The sequence below is a fragment of the Diospyros lotus genome, chromosome 1 (genome assembly GCF_014633365.1).
Source record: "Diospyros lotus cultivar Yz01 chromosome 1, ASM1463336v1, whole genome shotgun sequence".
NCBI lineage: Eukaryota > Viridiplantae > Streptophyta > Magnoliopsida > Ericales > Ebenaceae > Diospyros > Diospyros lotus.
Window position 1 is genome coordinate 8,003,803 of NC_068338.1, and position 19,290 is coordinate 8,023,092.

Sequence of the window (19,290 nt, forward strand, 5' to 3'; positions counted from 1 at the left end):
CTAATGCAAAATTGTGTTTAGGAAGGAAAAAATTCTCGAACGAGTGGCAATCCTGGCGACCAGGGTGGACTTATTTTAGTTATAAGGAAACAGATTGGTACAGAAAGCATATGTATATATATATATATATATATATAATTTCAGTCAATCTTAACAGAACCCACGAATTAGAAATTTTTGTGTGAAATATTTGTTACCTTTACAGAGCATGCAAGTAGAAAGAAAATGAAAAATTGAATGATTAGCCATCATTTGTTATAGGGTCTCTCAGGTTTTGGTATATATGCATGTATGCATATGTATGATGCTTCGATATTAATTAATTTGGAAAGATATAATGAAGTCCAGCTCCAGTTCTAGTTCTAGTGCTAGTAGTGTTTCCGACACCGTATATAGTCCATACACTCTCTGTTGCTACTTGCTAGGAAGGACTAACACTAAAGAAAAGACACATAAATGCAAATTCTTACCTCCAGCTCCAGTTGGCAGCACAATGAAGAAGAAAAGCAGCTCACAATCTAATGAAGATGATTACAAGGAGGAGGAGGATAGCAGCAACCACTACTGCGACCCTTCTGTGGTAATGAAAATTAAAGGTGAATATAGTGAATGCTATATATATATGCTGATGCTGCAGCCTGCATGCACTGATGAGTGATGGCATCTAAATATATACTGTTAATGCGTCATTTGTCGATTTTGCATTCCCACTCATTATCAACACAGATGATGAAGAAGCTGCACTGACAGGAAAATTTTAACTTAGAAAGGCGGCACCTCCTCAGTCGTCTGCTAGACCTCAAAGGCAAATTATTAATCCAAACATTCATTCATTCATTCATGGAGGGAGTACTACTCATTCTTCATTCACTGCCAGGGAATATTCGCGTGTTTTGCCGCATCAGACCCACCAGGAAGGGTGAGAATTCGAGTGCAGTTGTGGTCCTGGATTCAGCTAGCCTGCTCCTAAATTTTGCAGTGAATAAAACCAAAATTTACAGCTTCGACAAGGTTTTTCGCGTTGCCTCATCACAAGGTAAGTAATTAAGCTCCTCCCCCCTCTCCCAACAATTACTATACATAATATTATTCTCATCTACATTGATTAGAATTATTGATGGATATATGGTAATATAGTTTGATAATGTTTTCAGATGACATTTTTGGGGAAATAGAGCCAGTAATCAAATCAACCTTGGATGGCCATAATGCATGCATATTTGCATATGGGCAGACTGGCACCGGAAAGACTTTCACCATGGTTGGTCAAATAAACCATAAAAAGATTATAAAAAAAAAAAAAAAATTAGTCCACAATGCAAGCATATTTCTAATCTCACCTCACCTCAATGCATGCATATTACTATTATATATTTCTCACCACTCCACCTCTAATCTCACCTCACCTAACCTCAATGCATGCATGTTTCTAAGGCTCTATCTAGTCCACAATGATAATAATTGATACTGTGTGTGTGTAGGAAGGCAATGCACATGATCCGGGTATAATTCATCGAACAATGGAGTCACTCTTTAAGCAAGCAGCCGCTGATAGCCACTGCAAGTTTCTCTTCACTTTCAGTATGCTTGAGATTTACATGGGATGTCTCAAAGATTTGCTTCTTCCTCACCAAACTCCAACACCAGCAGATTTCCTTCCACCATGGTATTTTTTCTACCTGTTACAACATCAGATTATATAATAGTAAAGCTACAGTATGCATCAATAGATGAAACAATAAAACTTCGAAAGATGACGGACCTGTGACTGCGTGTGTGCGCATCCGTACGTGCATTGTTGATAGAAATAAGGAGCTGTCTGATTCTCAAATGCTGATAGCAACCAATTAACCCTCACATCCCACCACCACCACCAAACTTAATTAAGCACTTGTTTTTGTTTATGTAACCTTGGACATAATGCCAGATGTTCTATTTGCAGTCTCACAATCCAAACAGATCCCAAGGGAGAGATCAAGATCAACAACCTTGTGGCCATCCAAGTAAATGACTTCAACCAAGCAAAAAAGCTATATAAATTCGGATGTCGTGTCAGATCAACAGCTTCTACAAATTCCAACAAATCTTCAAGTAGATCACACTGGTAACTACTTGACTCAATACTATATAATAGCAAGGGAAGCTAATGAACCCAATCACTAAATTAGGGCCTGTGGGAGTCAACTTAGGTCACAGGACCCAAGAATAGAGCGAAGCTTGAAAAACAAAACATCGACTTGAAGCATTACTCTATAAGTTTTTGACACTAGGTTGTGATTGATAATTTAATAGAGAAACATCTTTGATGTTCTAAGTCTTGGTTTCCATACGCTCCTCACAGCATGATTCGCATATTAATAACCTGTTTTGATGCTACTGAGAAGCAAAGGCTGACAAATAAAATATGGATGGTTGACCTTGGGGGAAGTGAGCGTGTGCTAAAGACAAAGGCACAGGGAAGAAGATTGGAGGAAGGAAAAGCTATTAACCTGTCACTTTCTGCCCTTGGGGATGTCATCAGCGCTCTCCAGAGAAAAAAGTGCCACATACCATACAGGTAAGTAAAGAGGAAACAAGGCTCTCAACAAATCTTTGCTGAGAGTAACTAAAATATACTCAAATCTGGTGAGAATTTGAGAACTAAATTGTAGAAGTTGCCTCATAGATATGTTCTTTTAAGCATAAAAGCTTCTGAACATAGTACAGAGCAACTATTTCAATTGACTTTAGGTTGAAACTGTTAATTTTAAGTGTGGTTGCTTGGAAAATCTCCAATCGTTACACTGAACTCTAAATACAAAGTTCAAATTTTGACAGGAACAGAAAGCTGACACAAGTTCTTAAAGATTCTCTAGGTAACTATACCTTCATAGTTGTAATGTATACTCACCGAATTTGTCAAACATAGAACACAATCAAAGAGGTTTTTTTGAGGGAGTTGAAGGAAATAGAAGAGCCCAGGGCTCTAAATTTATCTCTTGAGAGGTGCTACCATAAGATACAGGCAAATTATTCCATAATGCCATAACGGATCGTCTTACCTTCCTCAGTGGCATATTAGGCTTGCAGGCATAACGCCAATGTTCTTTATCCTGATTGAACAAAACCTCTTTATTCAAATTGATCATCTTTCTTTTATTCAGGGGAGGATTCAAAAACATTGATGCTTGTCCATATCAGCCCCAAGGAAGAAGATTTGTGTGAGACAGTATGTTCTCTAAATTTTGCTACACGTGTCAGAAGCATTCATCTAGGCAATGAGGAATCAACTGTAAGTTAATGAAACATCACTTTACTCATCTTATTGTCACAATAATTAACTTCCAACAGCAATGAGATGGTATGCATGAGCCAGCAACAGAACTAACAAATGGGTATGGTAGAAGAGGAGCACATAGCTAGATGACATTTTTAAGTAGTTTGGCATAAATAGTTATGTGAATAGAAGTTATAAAGAAAAAAAATTCTCCAAGTAATCGCATTAGATTGTAATTTTTTTAATAACTTTAGTCGCTGAGAGAGAGAGAGAGAGAGGCAGACAGACAGACAGATGCCATGTTTCCTTATGAACAAGCATCATGGTGTATCCTAATGCATTCATTTGGACAATAACGCTATCAAAGGCTAATTCTTCTTAAAATCTTTTCTGATAGCACATATACACAAGCTAATTTCTGAAACCTAACCTGGGTGTCATCTCTGTCCCAGAAATGCTTCTCTCTATATACATTCATACATGCGCGCGTGCGTGCACACACGCATATATATATATTTGTCATCTCTTCTCATAACTTGACACTTCCACAGTGATGATGAGATGAAGTACTTGTAAGCAGGAAGCGAAGGCACAAAAAGAAGTAGAAATGGCCAATCTGCAACAGAGAATGAAATGGATTGAAGACAAGAATGATGAAATCAGAAGAGAAATTAACAAATTAAATGACAAACTAGAAGATCTTACAGAGACATCACCATGTTCCAGCAAGAAACTGGGAGCTCCCCATCTATGCTTTGGACTTGAAGCACCATACTCTAACATTGAAAGAGCAAAAAATATTACAGCAGCACCTCCTTCGGAGTTGCCAAGATTTATGAAGCCCACCATTTGCAGTAAAAGAAAATCTAGCATAGACCACCAAACTTCAGAAGTGGAACACTGTGGTCCTGCAAGGAGTAGAAGCCTATTATCTCATCATGCAAAATCTGTGACTTTGCCCATATTGGACAGATCAGAGTACAATTCCCAAAGCAGTGTTTCCAGAGCTAGCTGCTTGATGGGTTCAAAACTGAAATATAGTTCAGATGATGAAACTGAGGATGGTGAAGATAAATCTGAATGTGATATCAAAATAGTCGTCTTCCCAATGCAGGATAAAGCATCAAGTGCAAATCAAAAACAGGCTCACCCCAGCTGCAGTAAGGAGCTTGGAAGTATTATGCACAAATTTAATTCCGTTAAAGTCAGTAAGATTGATGATTGGCTTCATTCACACAAGAATGCATATGGTACGAGTAGTCACACTCAGAGGAGTAAACCAGTTCTAGCGATTCCTCACCCAGAGAAGAACAGTAGGGGACATCTGCAAAGAGCACCAAAGCAAACACATGAATGCAAAGTTTATGATTACAATCTTTCAAAGAAAGAAATTACACTCATTGATGTTACAAAACAAGCTAGGGTGGAAGCAGCTAGAAGCTCTAAAGCAGAACTGGTGGCAAATATTTTCCCAACAGTGTCCAAAGATTTCAGCAATGAAGACTGTAGATTCAGCTTGGTTTCTCCAACCCACACAAATGAAGGCATGTTAATGAAACAAGCACAAAGTAGGGCAGATGAACTTTCAATTGAGGAATACAGTTGTAGCACCTCTAGTGCACCAGAGTGGTCTGATGTGTTAAATAAGGATGAAAGTGCAGATAGTACAGTGTCAATGCAACTGTTAGCATATGAAACACAACTTTTGGAGGATCTTATGTTAGACAACAGTTGGCTAAGCATCCATTCTGCATCAGATGACATGTGTGTTTCTATCTCAAAATCAAAACAAAAATCTCCACACCAAAAGATGCCAACAGAAATTGGTAAAATTCATGAAGACGAAGGAATGGGCATCTCTTGCACACATTTTGAGGAAGAAAAGCTGCAACAGCAAAATTTTCTGGTAGAAAAAACAAGTCAAGTGGATATTGGACTATCCGTATTTCACTCACAAGAAAAATCAAACTGCCCAGGTGAGAATTCTGAAGCAATTTAATAGTTTTTTTCTTTTTGGTCAGTTAAGGAAATCAACACAAGAAAATAAACCAAGTCAACTGTGAAAAGAAAATAAAAGGCATCTCTCTTCTATTTTCTCCATACCACTTGCTTTTCATGAAAACCAAGTTAAACTCTCCGAGGAAATGTTTACAAGGCCTAGGTTACCATAAAAAATATGTAATGCTAGCTCCAATAGACACCTCATGTTTCTATTTGACTGCAAAAATTTTGGCCCATTATCTTATTATTTGTTTTTATTGTATTATTTTTCAGGAATATATGATCTTCTTAGACAGAAAATCCATATTTTATTCACATGCGCTCTTCTAGGAGTTGGATTCAAAAGCATAGGACTTGAGCATGACTTCTTTTATGCATTAATGCTTTGAAGCAGCATCATGGCTGATGCATCCAGTTCCCTGGCCAAGAGCAACCTTCTGTCAATTTCGTAGCAGGTAAATAATAGGCAGAGATATTTTATCCCCAAGAAGCAAAAGATTTTGCACTTACATGCATGTGTCTAGGAGCAGGAAGACGTGAATGTCACGACCTGAGGGTCTGATTGTAATTTTTTAAGAAATTTTAAATGCAATGGCGGGAGCCAACAAAGTTAGTTGCTGTCAGCATTACCATTCTACCCCTCGATTTAGTTGTAACCGCAGGGAAGAGCCTATATAAGGCTTAGCTACACGAGGATGGGAATTCATTTGTGTGAAATAATATTGAAGTCTTTCCCTCCCAAATTCTCTCTCTCCCTATTTTCTCTACTTCTTTCAAACTCTCCCTCCAAAATTCTATCTCTCTCTCTCTCTCTCTCTCTCTCTCTTCTTTCTCCTAATTGTTCTGAAAGTGTAAGTCTCGTCCATGAGGCTTGACATTTGGTATTAGAGTTGATCATCCTTAGTTGTGATCCAGCAACGAACGGGTGGGATCGGAGGAATTATGGTGAGAACAAAGACGGTGGATCCGATGGCAAAGGGCACCAGATCGAAACAATTGGAGAACCGAATGGAGGCGATGGAGTTTGGGATGTCCCAAACTTAGGAAGCAATGTCCCAGAGCAAGGAGGAGGTGCAAGCGATTCACGATGAATTGTGGAAGGATATGGTGGTTGTCATGAACCTAGGGCTTAACCTAGGATTAGTTTGGGAATCAGAAGAATCTGATTCCACTAAGGCCAAGAATAAAAGGAAATTAGGGAGGAAATTTGAAAAAATGAAGCAGAGATTAGAAGAATTGTTAGGGGGAATTAGAAGAACAGAAAAGAAGGAGATGAAGAACAAGAAAGGGGAGAGAATTTAGATTTCAATTCATTAATTTCTTTGATAAGGAAACAAACCTATTACACCAACCTTATATAGGCATATTTGCCTTTTAACAGCCTAGCACATGCTCCCATATGCTTCTAACCACTTGCTAAAATATCCCTAACAAACTATTATACCCTATTACAATAATACACTTTTATTGCTCATAGGGTCATGACAATTCCCCCCTCCTTAAGAGAGTTCTTGTCCCGAAGAACTTGCCGCAAGTAGTCGTTGCTCTTCATCCAATTCCAACCTTCTCTATGTGAATAATCCTCCTTTCTTTCTTTCTACTTCTAGGTCTCTTCTTCTTCATTCTTAGGTTTTCAAGATCAATTCCAAGTATGAATTGGCCCAGAATTTCAATAGGGAAAACTTCATTATCATCCAATACAAGTAAGGAGAGCAGATCTACAACCATAGTTGTTGTTATTGTACCCCCATTCAACCCACAACCATGCCCTGCTGTAAAAATATCAACAACAGCCTCGAAATACAGCAACGAGGGATTGTAGACTTGCCTTGAATGCTCATACCAAGGTTGTTTGTGAGCATTAACATTAGGAGCTGCTGCCACTTCAATTCCAGCTAACGATTTCTCAACCGTTGACGCCTAGCCTCCAACTTGACCTTCTTCCCTAACATGATTTACATCTAGATTAGGTTGTGCATCACCGGAATCATCAGCTTCTTGTTCTTGTAAAGTGTGGCCAACCTCAATCTCCTCATGTACTTGGTGAAGAGGCTTTTCTGGCTCCTTCTTCTACTGCTTCCAGAGATCAATAGCATCAAGTGTCTCAGCACTAGTAAGATTGCTTGAGAGACTGCCAACTGGTTGAGTGCCATCCTCCAATTCCTTTTCCTCACTCTCTTCTTCCATGTACTCTTCTTCCTCTTCTCCTTCTTCCTTAAAGTTGGACTGATCTTGTTGCAAAACCCCAAAAACATCACCCTTGAGAACTTCTTTTCCAAAGGAATCGGTGTGTTCCTTTAATTCTCCTTTTGCATCTGTTGTCCTCTCCACCTGATTGTTACCGATTCTCTTTGGATAATGCCATTCACCACCAATACCATTTACGATATTGTAGTCATCCTTCTTGTCATTGTTGTTGAAATCAAAATACTTCTTTTTATGCCCAAAATCTAAAGTAAGGAATGAATCATTCTTCCATAATCTTGACTTCTCCTTCGGCTACTCCATTTTAAGGAAATCCTCTTTATTAAAACTTCCATGATAATCCTCAAAAAATTCTGCAGGGAAGCTATAATGATACTTCTTAGTAAGTATCATTGCAAACTCTTACAATTGTTCGTGTAGCATCCAACCGAATTCCTTGCTCGATTCATGTACCACACTTCTTGTTCTCTTGTCCAATTGATTGATCCCCTTTTCATGTTTCCTGTTGTTTCCAGCTGAATTTGCAGGCTTTTTCTGTTGCCATTGAGGCTCTAATTGCCTCATGCGTGCACTGCTGTCCATGGCTGATTTTTCACAAACCGTATACTTCGAAGTCCAAGTAGCAGAAGTTCTATACATGATGAATCTGTAACCTATTATGCTCTAAATTAGAATTGCCTCAACACAGTCAGCGATCTTCAATTTTCCAGCAAAATGAGCCGCCTACTGGTAATAGATCCAATTCCACCTTCAGTTCGCTTGCTGCAACAGTCTCTTATACTTGCCACAAAGAGCCCCCACTCTTCCTTACCTCCTTCAATTCAAACAAGGTTAACTAGAATTCAAGCCAGAATGTTTTCCCCTTTACTCACAGCCTAGACTTCAATTGAAATCATTGCCTGCAGAAAAGAACCTGAATCACAACTACAGCAACTGAAGTCCGCTGGTTCCATCGCTGCTGTGAGAACAGTTTTTTTTTTATCCCTTTAGAAACAAATCAGAACCAATTTGGCCACGTCACCTTTAATTATCAACCGACACACACCTCCTCTTGCATCGGAATCAATTCCGAGATTTACCCAGAAATTTCCTTGTTGCTTCTCTGTCTCCAATGCCTAATTCTCAGGAATTGTTGGAATTGCACTAGAAGAATAAACCGAAGGCTAAGCAATTGCTCTAGGAGTCGCTGAAACACGTTTCCAATTGGCCTCCGAGATTCACTCGCTCCTTTTCACCTTCACATTCAAACGAGAGGTGATCAGAATTACTAAATAGCCAAAGTCGCCTGGCTTTGCTCCGCCGCCACGATCGCTAGACTTTGCAACTTCTTGTGATATAATTGGCTTAGCTCAACCTCTTACAAATCGCCCGCTCTGCAACACCTTCCGATTCAGAATCACCTGGGCTGTTCATCTTCTTTGATCAATTGTGATGCAACCAACGGAATTCTCTGGAATTGAGAATTGATGGTTGCAATAATCTATGAATTGGCTACCAAATCTGTCAAAATTGCTTCGCCCTTCCACTACAATCACCGTCCGGGTCAGAGTCCCAAACCGATCAAAGCGGCAGCATTAGCAACGCACCTAATTGGATTCGCGCTTGCCTCCCCCAAAATCGCTTATCACCGTTTGGATCGGAATCGCCTCTGGAAGTCACCTTCAAATTCTACCTTAATCACTGCTAAAAGGCTTCCTGATTCTCACCAAAACCGTGTCTGACGGATCAATGAAGCTTCTCTAGAGTTCGATTCAGAGCCTCACGCCAAGAGTCATGGTCGTATCTCCCCTCTTAGTAGTCGTATCCAAATCACCAAAGAAAATCACTACTCACTGTTAGTCGTGAATAAGGAATTCCAAGGATCAGTTGGAACATCCTACCTTACTCGTTTTCAATGTCGAACAAGTGACCAACGTCTTAGTCGGAGGCCACTCCTCCTACGTCTCCTTCAAATCCTAGCCGACCTCACCGGAATCTCGACTCAGCTGCCAAAGACCCCCTAGCTTGCTCACTTCAAATCGGATCGAACACTATTAAATTCTGAACTCCAGCCGAGGAAGACCGCTCTACCTGCGATCACTTCCAGTCGCAAACCTCTTGCCAGTAATACCCCAACCAGTGATGCATCAACGCTTCCTTCCTCAAGTTCTGCCTAATCACCGACCTCTGATTGGAATTTGTCCCGAATTCTTGAATCGCTCAAGGCTCTAATTCAATCGTGACTTCCTTTTCCGCCAGCATCAGTGCCCTCTATACAGTTTTTGATCAAGCTTGAAGCTCTGATACCATGAAACGAGCAAAACAGAATGCTTTATTGATATTAAACTGAGAGGGCTAGGAAATATATATAGGATACAACTCTATCTCTTTCCTCTAGAGTAGGAAAGGATTGGAATAATCTAATCCTAAAAACTAGGAAAGACTATCTCCTAAACTTTAGGAGATAAAACAGATAAAAACAAACTTAAACAAATTTAAATACAACTATATAACAACCAGATAATCTACAAGGATAATTCTCTTATCCTTTAATCTATTTGAATCTTCTTTTCTCGTCCAACAGAAGGGGATACCGAAGGTGAATTGGAAGAAGAAGGAGATGGAATTGAAGAAAATGGAGAATCTGGGGAAGAAGATAATGGAGAGATTTCACTACATGCATTGAAAGGGTTGACTGATAACAAGATAATTAAAGTGGAGGGTAAGGTCAAGGAAAGTAACTTGTCTATCCTCATTGACAATGGGAGCACTCACAACTTCCTAGATGAAGGCACTGCTAGGAAGCTGAAATGTCCACTCATGAGCACTCAGCCCTTGAGCGTGACTATGGCAAATGGGAGTAAGGTGTTGAGCAGTTCAGCCTGTCCTGGTTTCTATTGGGAAATGTGAGAGAAGTTTGAGGCAGACCTTAGGCTACTACAACTAGGAGGCTGCGATGTGGTTTTAGTAGTTGATTGGATGAAAGGGGTGAGTCAAATAAGCTTTGATTTCAAGAGGATGGAAGTGTCTTTCGATAAAGAAGGGCGAAGAATGACTCTTACAGGAGGAAGAGAGACCGGAGCTTGTAAACTGATGACCTGTAAGAGGTTACACAAGCTGTTCAGGAACAAGTGGAGCCAATTGGCACAAATGTTTTCAATTGTGGCAGTGGATGAAGACTTGGAACAGGCGTGCAAGGAGAATTGCAACTCACTGTCAGCAACCAACAAAGAAAGATTGAATAGGTACAACCTCAGTCCCTTATTGATGAATTGCTTTTAGAATTTAAAGACCTCTTTACCGAGCTTACCACATTACCTCCTACACAATCCTTGGATCACCCTATAAACCTTAAGCCTAACTCCGAACCCATAAACATTAGATCATACCATTATTCCCCAATTCAAAAAACAGAGATCGAAAAGATGGTCAAGGACATGCTTAGCCAATCATTCATAAGACCTAGCCAAAGCCCTTTCGCCTCACCCGTCCTATTAGTCAAGAAGGACGGAACATGGCGCTTCTATGTTGATTATCGGCAGTTAAACACATTGACTGTTAAGGACAAGTTTCCCATACCCCTAGTGGAAGACCTAATGGATGAATTACACAATGTCAAATACTTTTCCAAACTTGACCTTCAATCGGGCTACCACCAGATCAAAATGAAGCCTGAGGACGTCCATAAAACTACATTTAGAACACACCATGGGTACTTCGAATTCTTGGTGATGCCTTTTGGGCTCACTAATGCCCCTGCAACCTTTCAATCTCTAATGAACCAAATTTTTTGACATTATTTAAGAAAATTTATACTTGTATTCTTTTAATGATATACTTGTGTACAGCCCCACCTTGGACCAACACCTTACTCACCTAAGAACCACCTTTGAGGTCCTTAGAACTAATCAGCTTTTCATCAAAAGGTCCAAATGTGCCTTTGTTCAAAGTCAGGTGGAGTACCTAGGGTATTTGATCTCGGGAGAAGGAGTGAACACTGACCCGAGAAAGCTGGAAGCTATGAAGGGCTACAGGGTCATTAGTAAGCCATTACCTGATCTCCTGAAGAAGGGAAATTTTAGTTGGGGAGAGGAAGCAGAGGAAGCGTTTGAAAGATTGAAGAAGGCCGTAAGTCGAGTGCCTACCCTAGGATTACCCGATTTCAACAAACCTTTTGTGTCGGATACTAATGTGTGTGGGACGGGGATAGGTGCAGTGTTGATGCAGGGTGGAAGACCGATAGCATTCTTAAGCCAAGCCTTAAGCAGGAGGCATCTTAATCTTAGTATATACGAGAAGGAATTTTTGGCAGTCCTATTGGCAGTGGATAAATGGAGACACTATCTAAAAGGGGGGAGATTCATAATCAAAACCAACCATGAGAGTTTGAAATTTTTGCTACAACAAAAATTACATACTCAATTACAAAAGAAGGGGATGGCTAAGCTGATGGGTTTAGACTATTTGATACAATACAAAAGAGGGAAGGAAAATGTGGTCGTGGATGCCCTATTGAGGTGCCATGTGTAACGACCCGAAGATGGGGTGTTGATATCAATGAATAACACGGTATAATCTTATGATGTGTGGGTAGAATTATTCGTTGAATTGGGTTTTGGTGCAGTGTGAGTGTGTATGTATGTGTTTTGGAAAGTTTAGGATGAGTGGTTAAGAGTTATGAGGGTTTATGAGGAGGTATCCGAATGTGTGGGGCTTTGGGAGGCTAGATATTTGAATGGTGGAAGTATCATTCGAATGAGAGCAACCCCATTCGAATGGGGTGTGAGTCATTTGAATGGGAAGTGATCCATTCGAATGGTTTGTTTTGCTGGGTGGTATTTCTTCATTGTAACCAAATTTTGACCATGTTCCAGCCCGAATCTTCCAAACCTTTAAACATAAAAGTTGTATATCTTTCTCTTTTCGTTCTATAGCATCTTGAATCACCTCAATCGGACTTCGGATGAGAGAGTTATGCTCAAAATTCGAAAAGGTGTCAAAGCTGTCCAGAATCCATTTGAGCCTTTATATTCGAATGAGTTGCCTTTACATTCGAATGAGCCCAGCGAAAATTGCAAAATTCATCCGAATGAAAGCACTGTTGCATTCGAATGAGCCTCCAATTCCTTCAGTAATTCAAGTTACTATTTAAAATTCATCCGAATGTTCCCCTGCCTCATTCGAATGTCACTCACATAACTTGAAATCTTTCTCTAACTCATTCGAATACAAGCCAGATCATCCGAATGACTTTCAAATAGCTTCATATATATGTAAATATCATCCGAATGCCTTAAATTATATTCGAATGCCTCCCTCAGCGATTCATATATATATATATATATATCGCCCGATATCTCATTAATTCTGGAAACACACAGAAAATTCTAGAACTAAAATATCAAAAATATATATATATATTAAATATATAGAGAATTTGGGAAATAATTAAATGGATAAAAATGACTTATAAAGATAATATAAAAAGAGAAATTGTGAGAAAAATCTCACTAGAACAGAACACTCTTTTCCTCTTTCTCGTAAGTTCTCTGTTCTTCTCCAAACCCTCATTTTTCTTTTCACAGCAAGTCAGATCTTGCCATCCAAAAAGTTCTTAGTGGTTGATCGGTGAAGTAAAAGGAAAGTTCTCTCTTCCTTCCTCTTTTCTCTTGGATTTTATTGTGGTATGGGCTGGTTACGTGTCTTAAGAGCTTGACTGAGGTTAGGGTTTTTAAGTTGGGGGAAAGTTTCTAACAGCCATGTGGGGCTTGTTTCTCCCCACTAATCCTAAGGAATGGAGTTTTGAGTGGAAATTTGCATGGTAGACGTGCTTCTTCTCCATGCCCTACTTTATATATCTCACTGTGAACTTGAGCTTAAACAAGAAACCGTGACTCAGTGTTATTGGCTAGCCGTGTTGAACATGTTATGAACAGAGAATAACTTTAGATTGCTTATATATGTACTGTCATGGCATGTTCTGAAAGAATGGTAATTGTGCATCATGAGCATGTCTTGGTTTGACTTCCTGCATAACATCTCATGAGTGTGCACGAGCATCAGTTTTTATTTCTATCACGTGCAATTTGTATGTGGCCACTTTATGTGTTGCATGTGCATTGGAAAAGGCATGGACAAAGATGATTATGCGCGCTGCGGTTGTGTACCGCCGGGATATATCCCCCAAAACCAGTAGGCATTAGCCTGACTGGGGTTACGCTCCTGCGGTGACGACTGAGGGGCGCGCCCAGTGGTGACGACCATGGGTGAGATTATATATGTATTTATCTATATGTACGTATGGCTATAGCCAAGTGTATCAGATATGACCTATAGTCACCGGACTCAGCTACAGACTGGTACGTATTATATTGCATTTTATTTGCTGTGTGAGGCCATTGGCCATTTATATGTTGACAGACTTATATGCGTGTTATGCATGACATTATCATTACGGGCGTGTGTGTAACTCTTGAGTTATCACCTGTCATTTCCGTCAATACGTATGTTCACCACACCTGTATCCTATTATTATCTGCCATGCTCTTCCTTCTTATTTCTTATGCTTGCTGAGCTTTATAGCTCACGTTGTACTCTCCTCCATTCCAGGTAAAGGTAAAGAGGTAGCAGGTGGGGAGTCAAGCAAGAAAGATGGGTAGACATGTGCGCGTGCGGGTCCCCTCTTGATTTAATGGGTCTTGGGAAGTTGTGTTGGTAGATGTGTAGACTTTATTTTGTGTGTAATGTAACTTAAAGAAAAGTCATGCTGTAATCCTTGGAAATATTTATCTTGGGTTTGAGTTTGATGGATGGCAGGTGTATGCATGCTTGTGGCTAAGTGTTGTTTTATCTATGTTCTCTAGCACCCATTCTTCCAGGTTGCCTTGAAATGGGTTAACTTGGGGGAGGGGGGTGTTACACCATGAGGGAAGTACTGCAGCCATCACTACAATAATTCCAAAATGGTATCATGAGGTGATAGAGAGTTATGAAGGGGATGAGCAGGTTAAGGTAATTCTAGAGAGATTGGTTGTGGACCCTAAGGGGGTAGATGGATATACACTGGGGGAGGGGATGCTGAGGAACAACGGCAAGATTGTCATTGGAAACCATGGATGGCTCAAAAGGAAAATTCTGCAGACCCTGCATGAGTCTCCCTTGGGGGGACATTCTAGAATTCAGAACACCTACAGTCGGGAGAAGGAATTGTTCTATTAGCCAAGGCTCAAGGTAGAGGTGACAGAGTTTGTATTAACGTGTGACACCTGCAAAAGGTGTAAACACGAAAACGTGGCCTATCCTGGTTTATTGCAACCGCTACCCATCCCGAATCAAGCTTGGAAGAGTGTATCTATGGATTTCATTGAAGGGCTACCTAAGTCAGAAGGTAAAGACAGTATTCTTGTTGTGGTTGATGGTCTAACTAAGTTTGCCCATTTTATAGGGCAGGCTCACCCCTATACAACCCAAGAAGTCGCCCGAGTATTCATGGACCAAGTGGTGGCAGTGCATGGGGTTCCGAAAGCCATGATTTCTGACAGGGATAAGATATTCACGAGTCTCTTCTGGCAGGAGCTTATGAAGAACTTGGGTACTAAACTGAAAATGTCGACGGCCTACCATCCCCAATCGAATGGGCAAACTAGGAGGGTGAATTAGGTACTGGAGACATACTTAAGATGCATTTGTATTTTGCAACCAAAGAGTTGGCATAGGTGGATAGCCTTAGCCCAATGGTGGTATAACTCCAACCACCACTCTTCTTTGAAAATGTCCCCGTCTGAAGCATTGTTCAGGTACAAGCCTCCCTTTTTACCGGCAGTAGGAGGGCAACCTACCACAACCTCTGTTGAGGAGTATTTACAACAAAGTAGGGTCGTATTACAACAACTCAAGCAAGAGCTGGCATCAACCTAGAATAGGATGAAGCAATGTGTCGATAGGAGAAAGAGTGACCGAGAATTTGAAGTGAGAGAGAAGGTATATCTAAAGTTAAGACATAGTTCTGAAAGGCGAGAGGCGCAAAGGGTCCTGGAGCCTGAGGCGCTAGGCGCACGAGATGAGGCGCACCTTTGCGAAGTGAGGAGCACCTTTTAGAAAAAAAAAACTCAAAATATTGTAAAATCATAAACAACTATCAAATTATCAATAATAACACATTTATATCATTCATGATTTATTATCATCAAATTCTAAACTAACAACATCAAAATTGATTCATTCATCATGCAAATTCTAAACTAAAAATATCATCAAAGTTCAAAGTTAAGCAAGAATGCAGCAACCAGCAAGAGAAATTAAGCAAGAATACAAGAAATAATCAAATAAAAAACAAGTAAAGAACTCACAAGAACAGGCTGGAACCAAGAAGAGGGGAGACTAGAATGGAACCAAGATTGGAAACTACTTTCGGTGGGCAGCGGGCTGCTTAACAGCTTGAACTTGAAGAGTAGAGGAGAAGAGAGGAGAGGAAGAGAGGATAAGAGCGTGAGCAAAGGAGAATAGAGGAAGAGGGCGCGACTGGAGAGGAGAGGAAGAGAGGAGGCAGGCGCGACTGGAGAGGAAGATCGGGCTGAGCTGGAGAGGAGAGGAAGAGAAGAGGGGGTCAGAGCTGGAGAGGAGAGGAAGAAGAAGATCGGGGTCAAGTTAGAGAGGAAGATAGGATGCGGGAGCTGCTGGAGAGGAGAGGAAGAGGAAGATCGGGCGAGCTGGAGAGGAAAGGAAGAGAGGAGGCAGGCGCGGCTAGAGAGGAGAGGAAGAGAGGAGGCGGGCGCGGCTAGGGCTGGAGAGGAGAGGGAGCGGAAGAGGAAGATCGGGCGAGCTGGAGAGGATGCGGACGCGACTAGAAGCTGGAGTCGGGAGGAGTGAGGAGCGATTGGGTTGCCAGGTTTTAATTAAAAGACCTAAGTTTCATGAGACGCACCTAGGCGCGCCTCATGCCCTAGTGCCTAGGGACACAAGGCGAGGGCCTCGCCAAAATCGCCTCGCCTCGCCTCGCCTCGGCCCAGGCGAGGCGCCAAACTAACGCCTTAAGGCACCTTACGCCTAGGCGCGCGCCTTTGATAACTATGAGTTAAGATACCCTCGTCTGAAGTCATTCGCCCTAGGGTCAATGTCTAAGCTCAGCCCAAGGTATTTTGGGTCATATCCTATAACGGCTAGAGTGGGAAAGGTTGCCTATCGCCTGCAATTGCCGAAAGGAACACGCATTCATCCAGTGTTCCATGTATCATTGTTAAAAGATTTAGCAAGGACAGAACAGGTGAGTCCTGCAATGCCCTCTCTCCCTAAGAAAGTGAACCAAGTCAATGAACCAGAGGCCATATTGGATAGTAGGGTGGTTTACAAGAGTTGCCAGTCTTCTTAGCATCTCTTAAGGACAAGAAGCTACTAAGGGAGGGGGAATTATCATGGACCAAGTCTTATTGCAGCGATTTTGTTTTCTATTTAGTGGTTGTGACTCCTTATATTTCCTTTGTATTTCCCTTACTATTGTAGTTTCTGTAATTTCTTTTCTTTTACTGCTGTATGTGGGAATCTTTCTGTTAAGAGAAATAGTAAGAGAGAGAGTGAGCACGTGCTGAGTAGAATAGGACAAAGGAGGCGGTTTGGGAAGTGATCTGCTACGGCAACATCACCCTAAGACCTCATAAATACTCCCCACGACTGGGGGGAGAGCATTATCGAATATCAAGAAGAAAGTCTACTTCTCTCTCAATTTCTCTTTTCTCTCTTCCCTCTATTCTACTTTCTTCTCCCTAAACTTCTTTCTATTTCCTACCATGGATTGCTGGTTCACATCGAATCAGAAAATTCGCCATTGTCTCTACTTGGCAGTGACAGGGTGGACTAGATGAGGGCAGTTAGCCCATTAACATTCTACTTTAACAAGCTAAAAGTGACTGTTCAGATGGAAGGCAAAAAGCTGACACTGATAGGCAACTTGGAACAGGGGGAATGCAAATTGATTAAGGGAAGCAAGTTGCAAAAGTTGATACAAAACAAAGGGGGGCAGATTTCACAGCTTTATTCAATCCATGTTGTGGAGTGGGATGGAACAAAAAAGGAGGGTAAGGCTCAACCAGCGAGGAAGGAGAAATCCTGCACATGTTCTTCTCAGGTACCTACTTTAGATAGCTTACACTTACTCTTGGAAGCAGTGTTCTAAAACGCGCTAGGCACTAGTCAGGCACCAAACTGGGGCCTAGGAAAACTACTGTTTTTTTTTTTAACTTTTTGATGTAATTTGATATTATTTTTAGGTAAATCAAAGTTAGAAAGACAAGTGAAATAATGGAATTAAGTTTGAGAAAATAAACTGTTGTAGATCAGTTTTGGGTTCAAGAAGGCAGAAGCAGCAATAATCCAACATAAATCTGTAATGCATTATGTGTAAACTGTGTTAGCTCAAAAGTTTGTCTAACAACTAAAAGGTAGCAAAGTAAAATTATTTAAATAAAATTCATATTATTCCAAATGCACATACGTATCATATCCGAAGAATCTAACTATCTAATTGGACTTCTTCCTCTCCATATTCTTCCAACACACGATCTTCATTGGATTCAAAATCAAATTCATTGATTTTTTGCTCATCTTCTTCTTTTGTTTGAAAATCATCTTCATGAATTTCTCTCACCCTAGAACTTTTTCAAGGTCGAAGCATCTCGTATGCTCCTGATGCTTCACCAACCACTTCCCAAGTGAGCCCCGTACCAAGCTAAACTTCATAGGGGAAAGAGACAATAGTTGTAGCGGCAAAAGGGGAAGAGTGAGGAGAATTAGGGATTTAGGATTTTTTTTTAACACTGTTGAAGTATCACGCGAAGAGGGAAGGGGGGGAATTCTTTGGGGATTTTACTAATTAGGCCAAATAGCGTCGTTTTGTGCTTTGGCCAAAACAACTTCGTTTTGGCCAGTGAATCGCAAAAAAAATTAGGCAACCCAGCGACTAGGTGTCGCCTGGGCCGCCTAGGCACTGATTAGGCCTAATTAATCGAGCGCCTAGGATGCCGATTGGTATGAATTCGCAATGGCTAGGGGCTACCTAACTCCTTAGCGGCACCTAGGCGACCGCCTTTTTGAACACTGCTTGGAGGAATTTAAAGACCTATTCACTGAACCTAATTCCCTACCTCCTCAAAGACCCTTGGATCATGCCATACCCCTCAAACCCCAAACTACCCCAGGAAACATTCGAACATACTGATATTCTCCCACTCAAAGGGCAGAAATTGAGAAACAAATTTCTAACATGTTAACCACCTCTTTCATACAGCCTTGCCAAAGTTCTTTTGCATCCCTAGTATTGCTCGTGAAAAAGAAGGATTGTTCTTGGAGATTTTGTGTTGACTACCGCCAACTTAACTCTCATGCCATCAAAAATAAATTTCCTATCCCTCTCGTTGATGATTTGTTAGATGAATTAGCTGAAGCCAAAGTATTTTCCAAATTAGACCTTAGATCCAAATACCATCAAATCTTGATGAAACCCTCAGACATACCAAAAATAGCCTTCCATACTCACCAAGGCTTGTATGAATTTGTTGTCATGCCTTTTGGGCTTACAAACGCCCTAGCCACCTTCCAAGCCTTTATGAACCAAATCTTTACCTAATATACAGCCCAAACTTGGAACAACATTTAACCCACCAACGAACCACATTAGAGGTCCTTAGACATAACCAATTGTATGTCAAGCTATCTAAGTGTATCTTTGCTAATAATGAGGTGGGATATTTGGGGCATATCATTTCTAGAGAGGGTGTTAAGACTGACCCAGTAAAGTCGCAGCAATGGTAGAGTGACCTAGACCTCTAACTATAACAAAGCTTAGAGGGTTTCTGGGT

General features: G+C 40.8%; 1 protein-coding gene across 1 annotated transcript; it reads left to right on the forward strand.

Moving 5' to 3' along the window:
- Positions 1-337: 337 nt before the first annotated feature.
- Positions 338-5,646, forward strand: LOC127798226 (kinesin-like protein KIN-14T). The gene is made up of 10 exons (XM_052331683.1): positions 338-596; positions 878-1,036; positions 1,155-1,261; positions 1,482-1,666; positions 1,943-2,104; positions 2,342-2,557; positions 2,818-2,855; positions 3,144-3,271; positions 3,837-5,232; positions 5,531-5,646. Exons 1-10 carry the CDS (start codon positions 338-340, stop codon positions 5,644-5,646), a joined length of 2,766 nt encoding a protein of 921 aa, XP_052187643.1.
- The last annotated feature ends 13,644 nt before the right edge of the window (positions 5,647-19,290 follow it).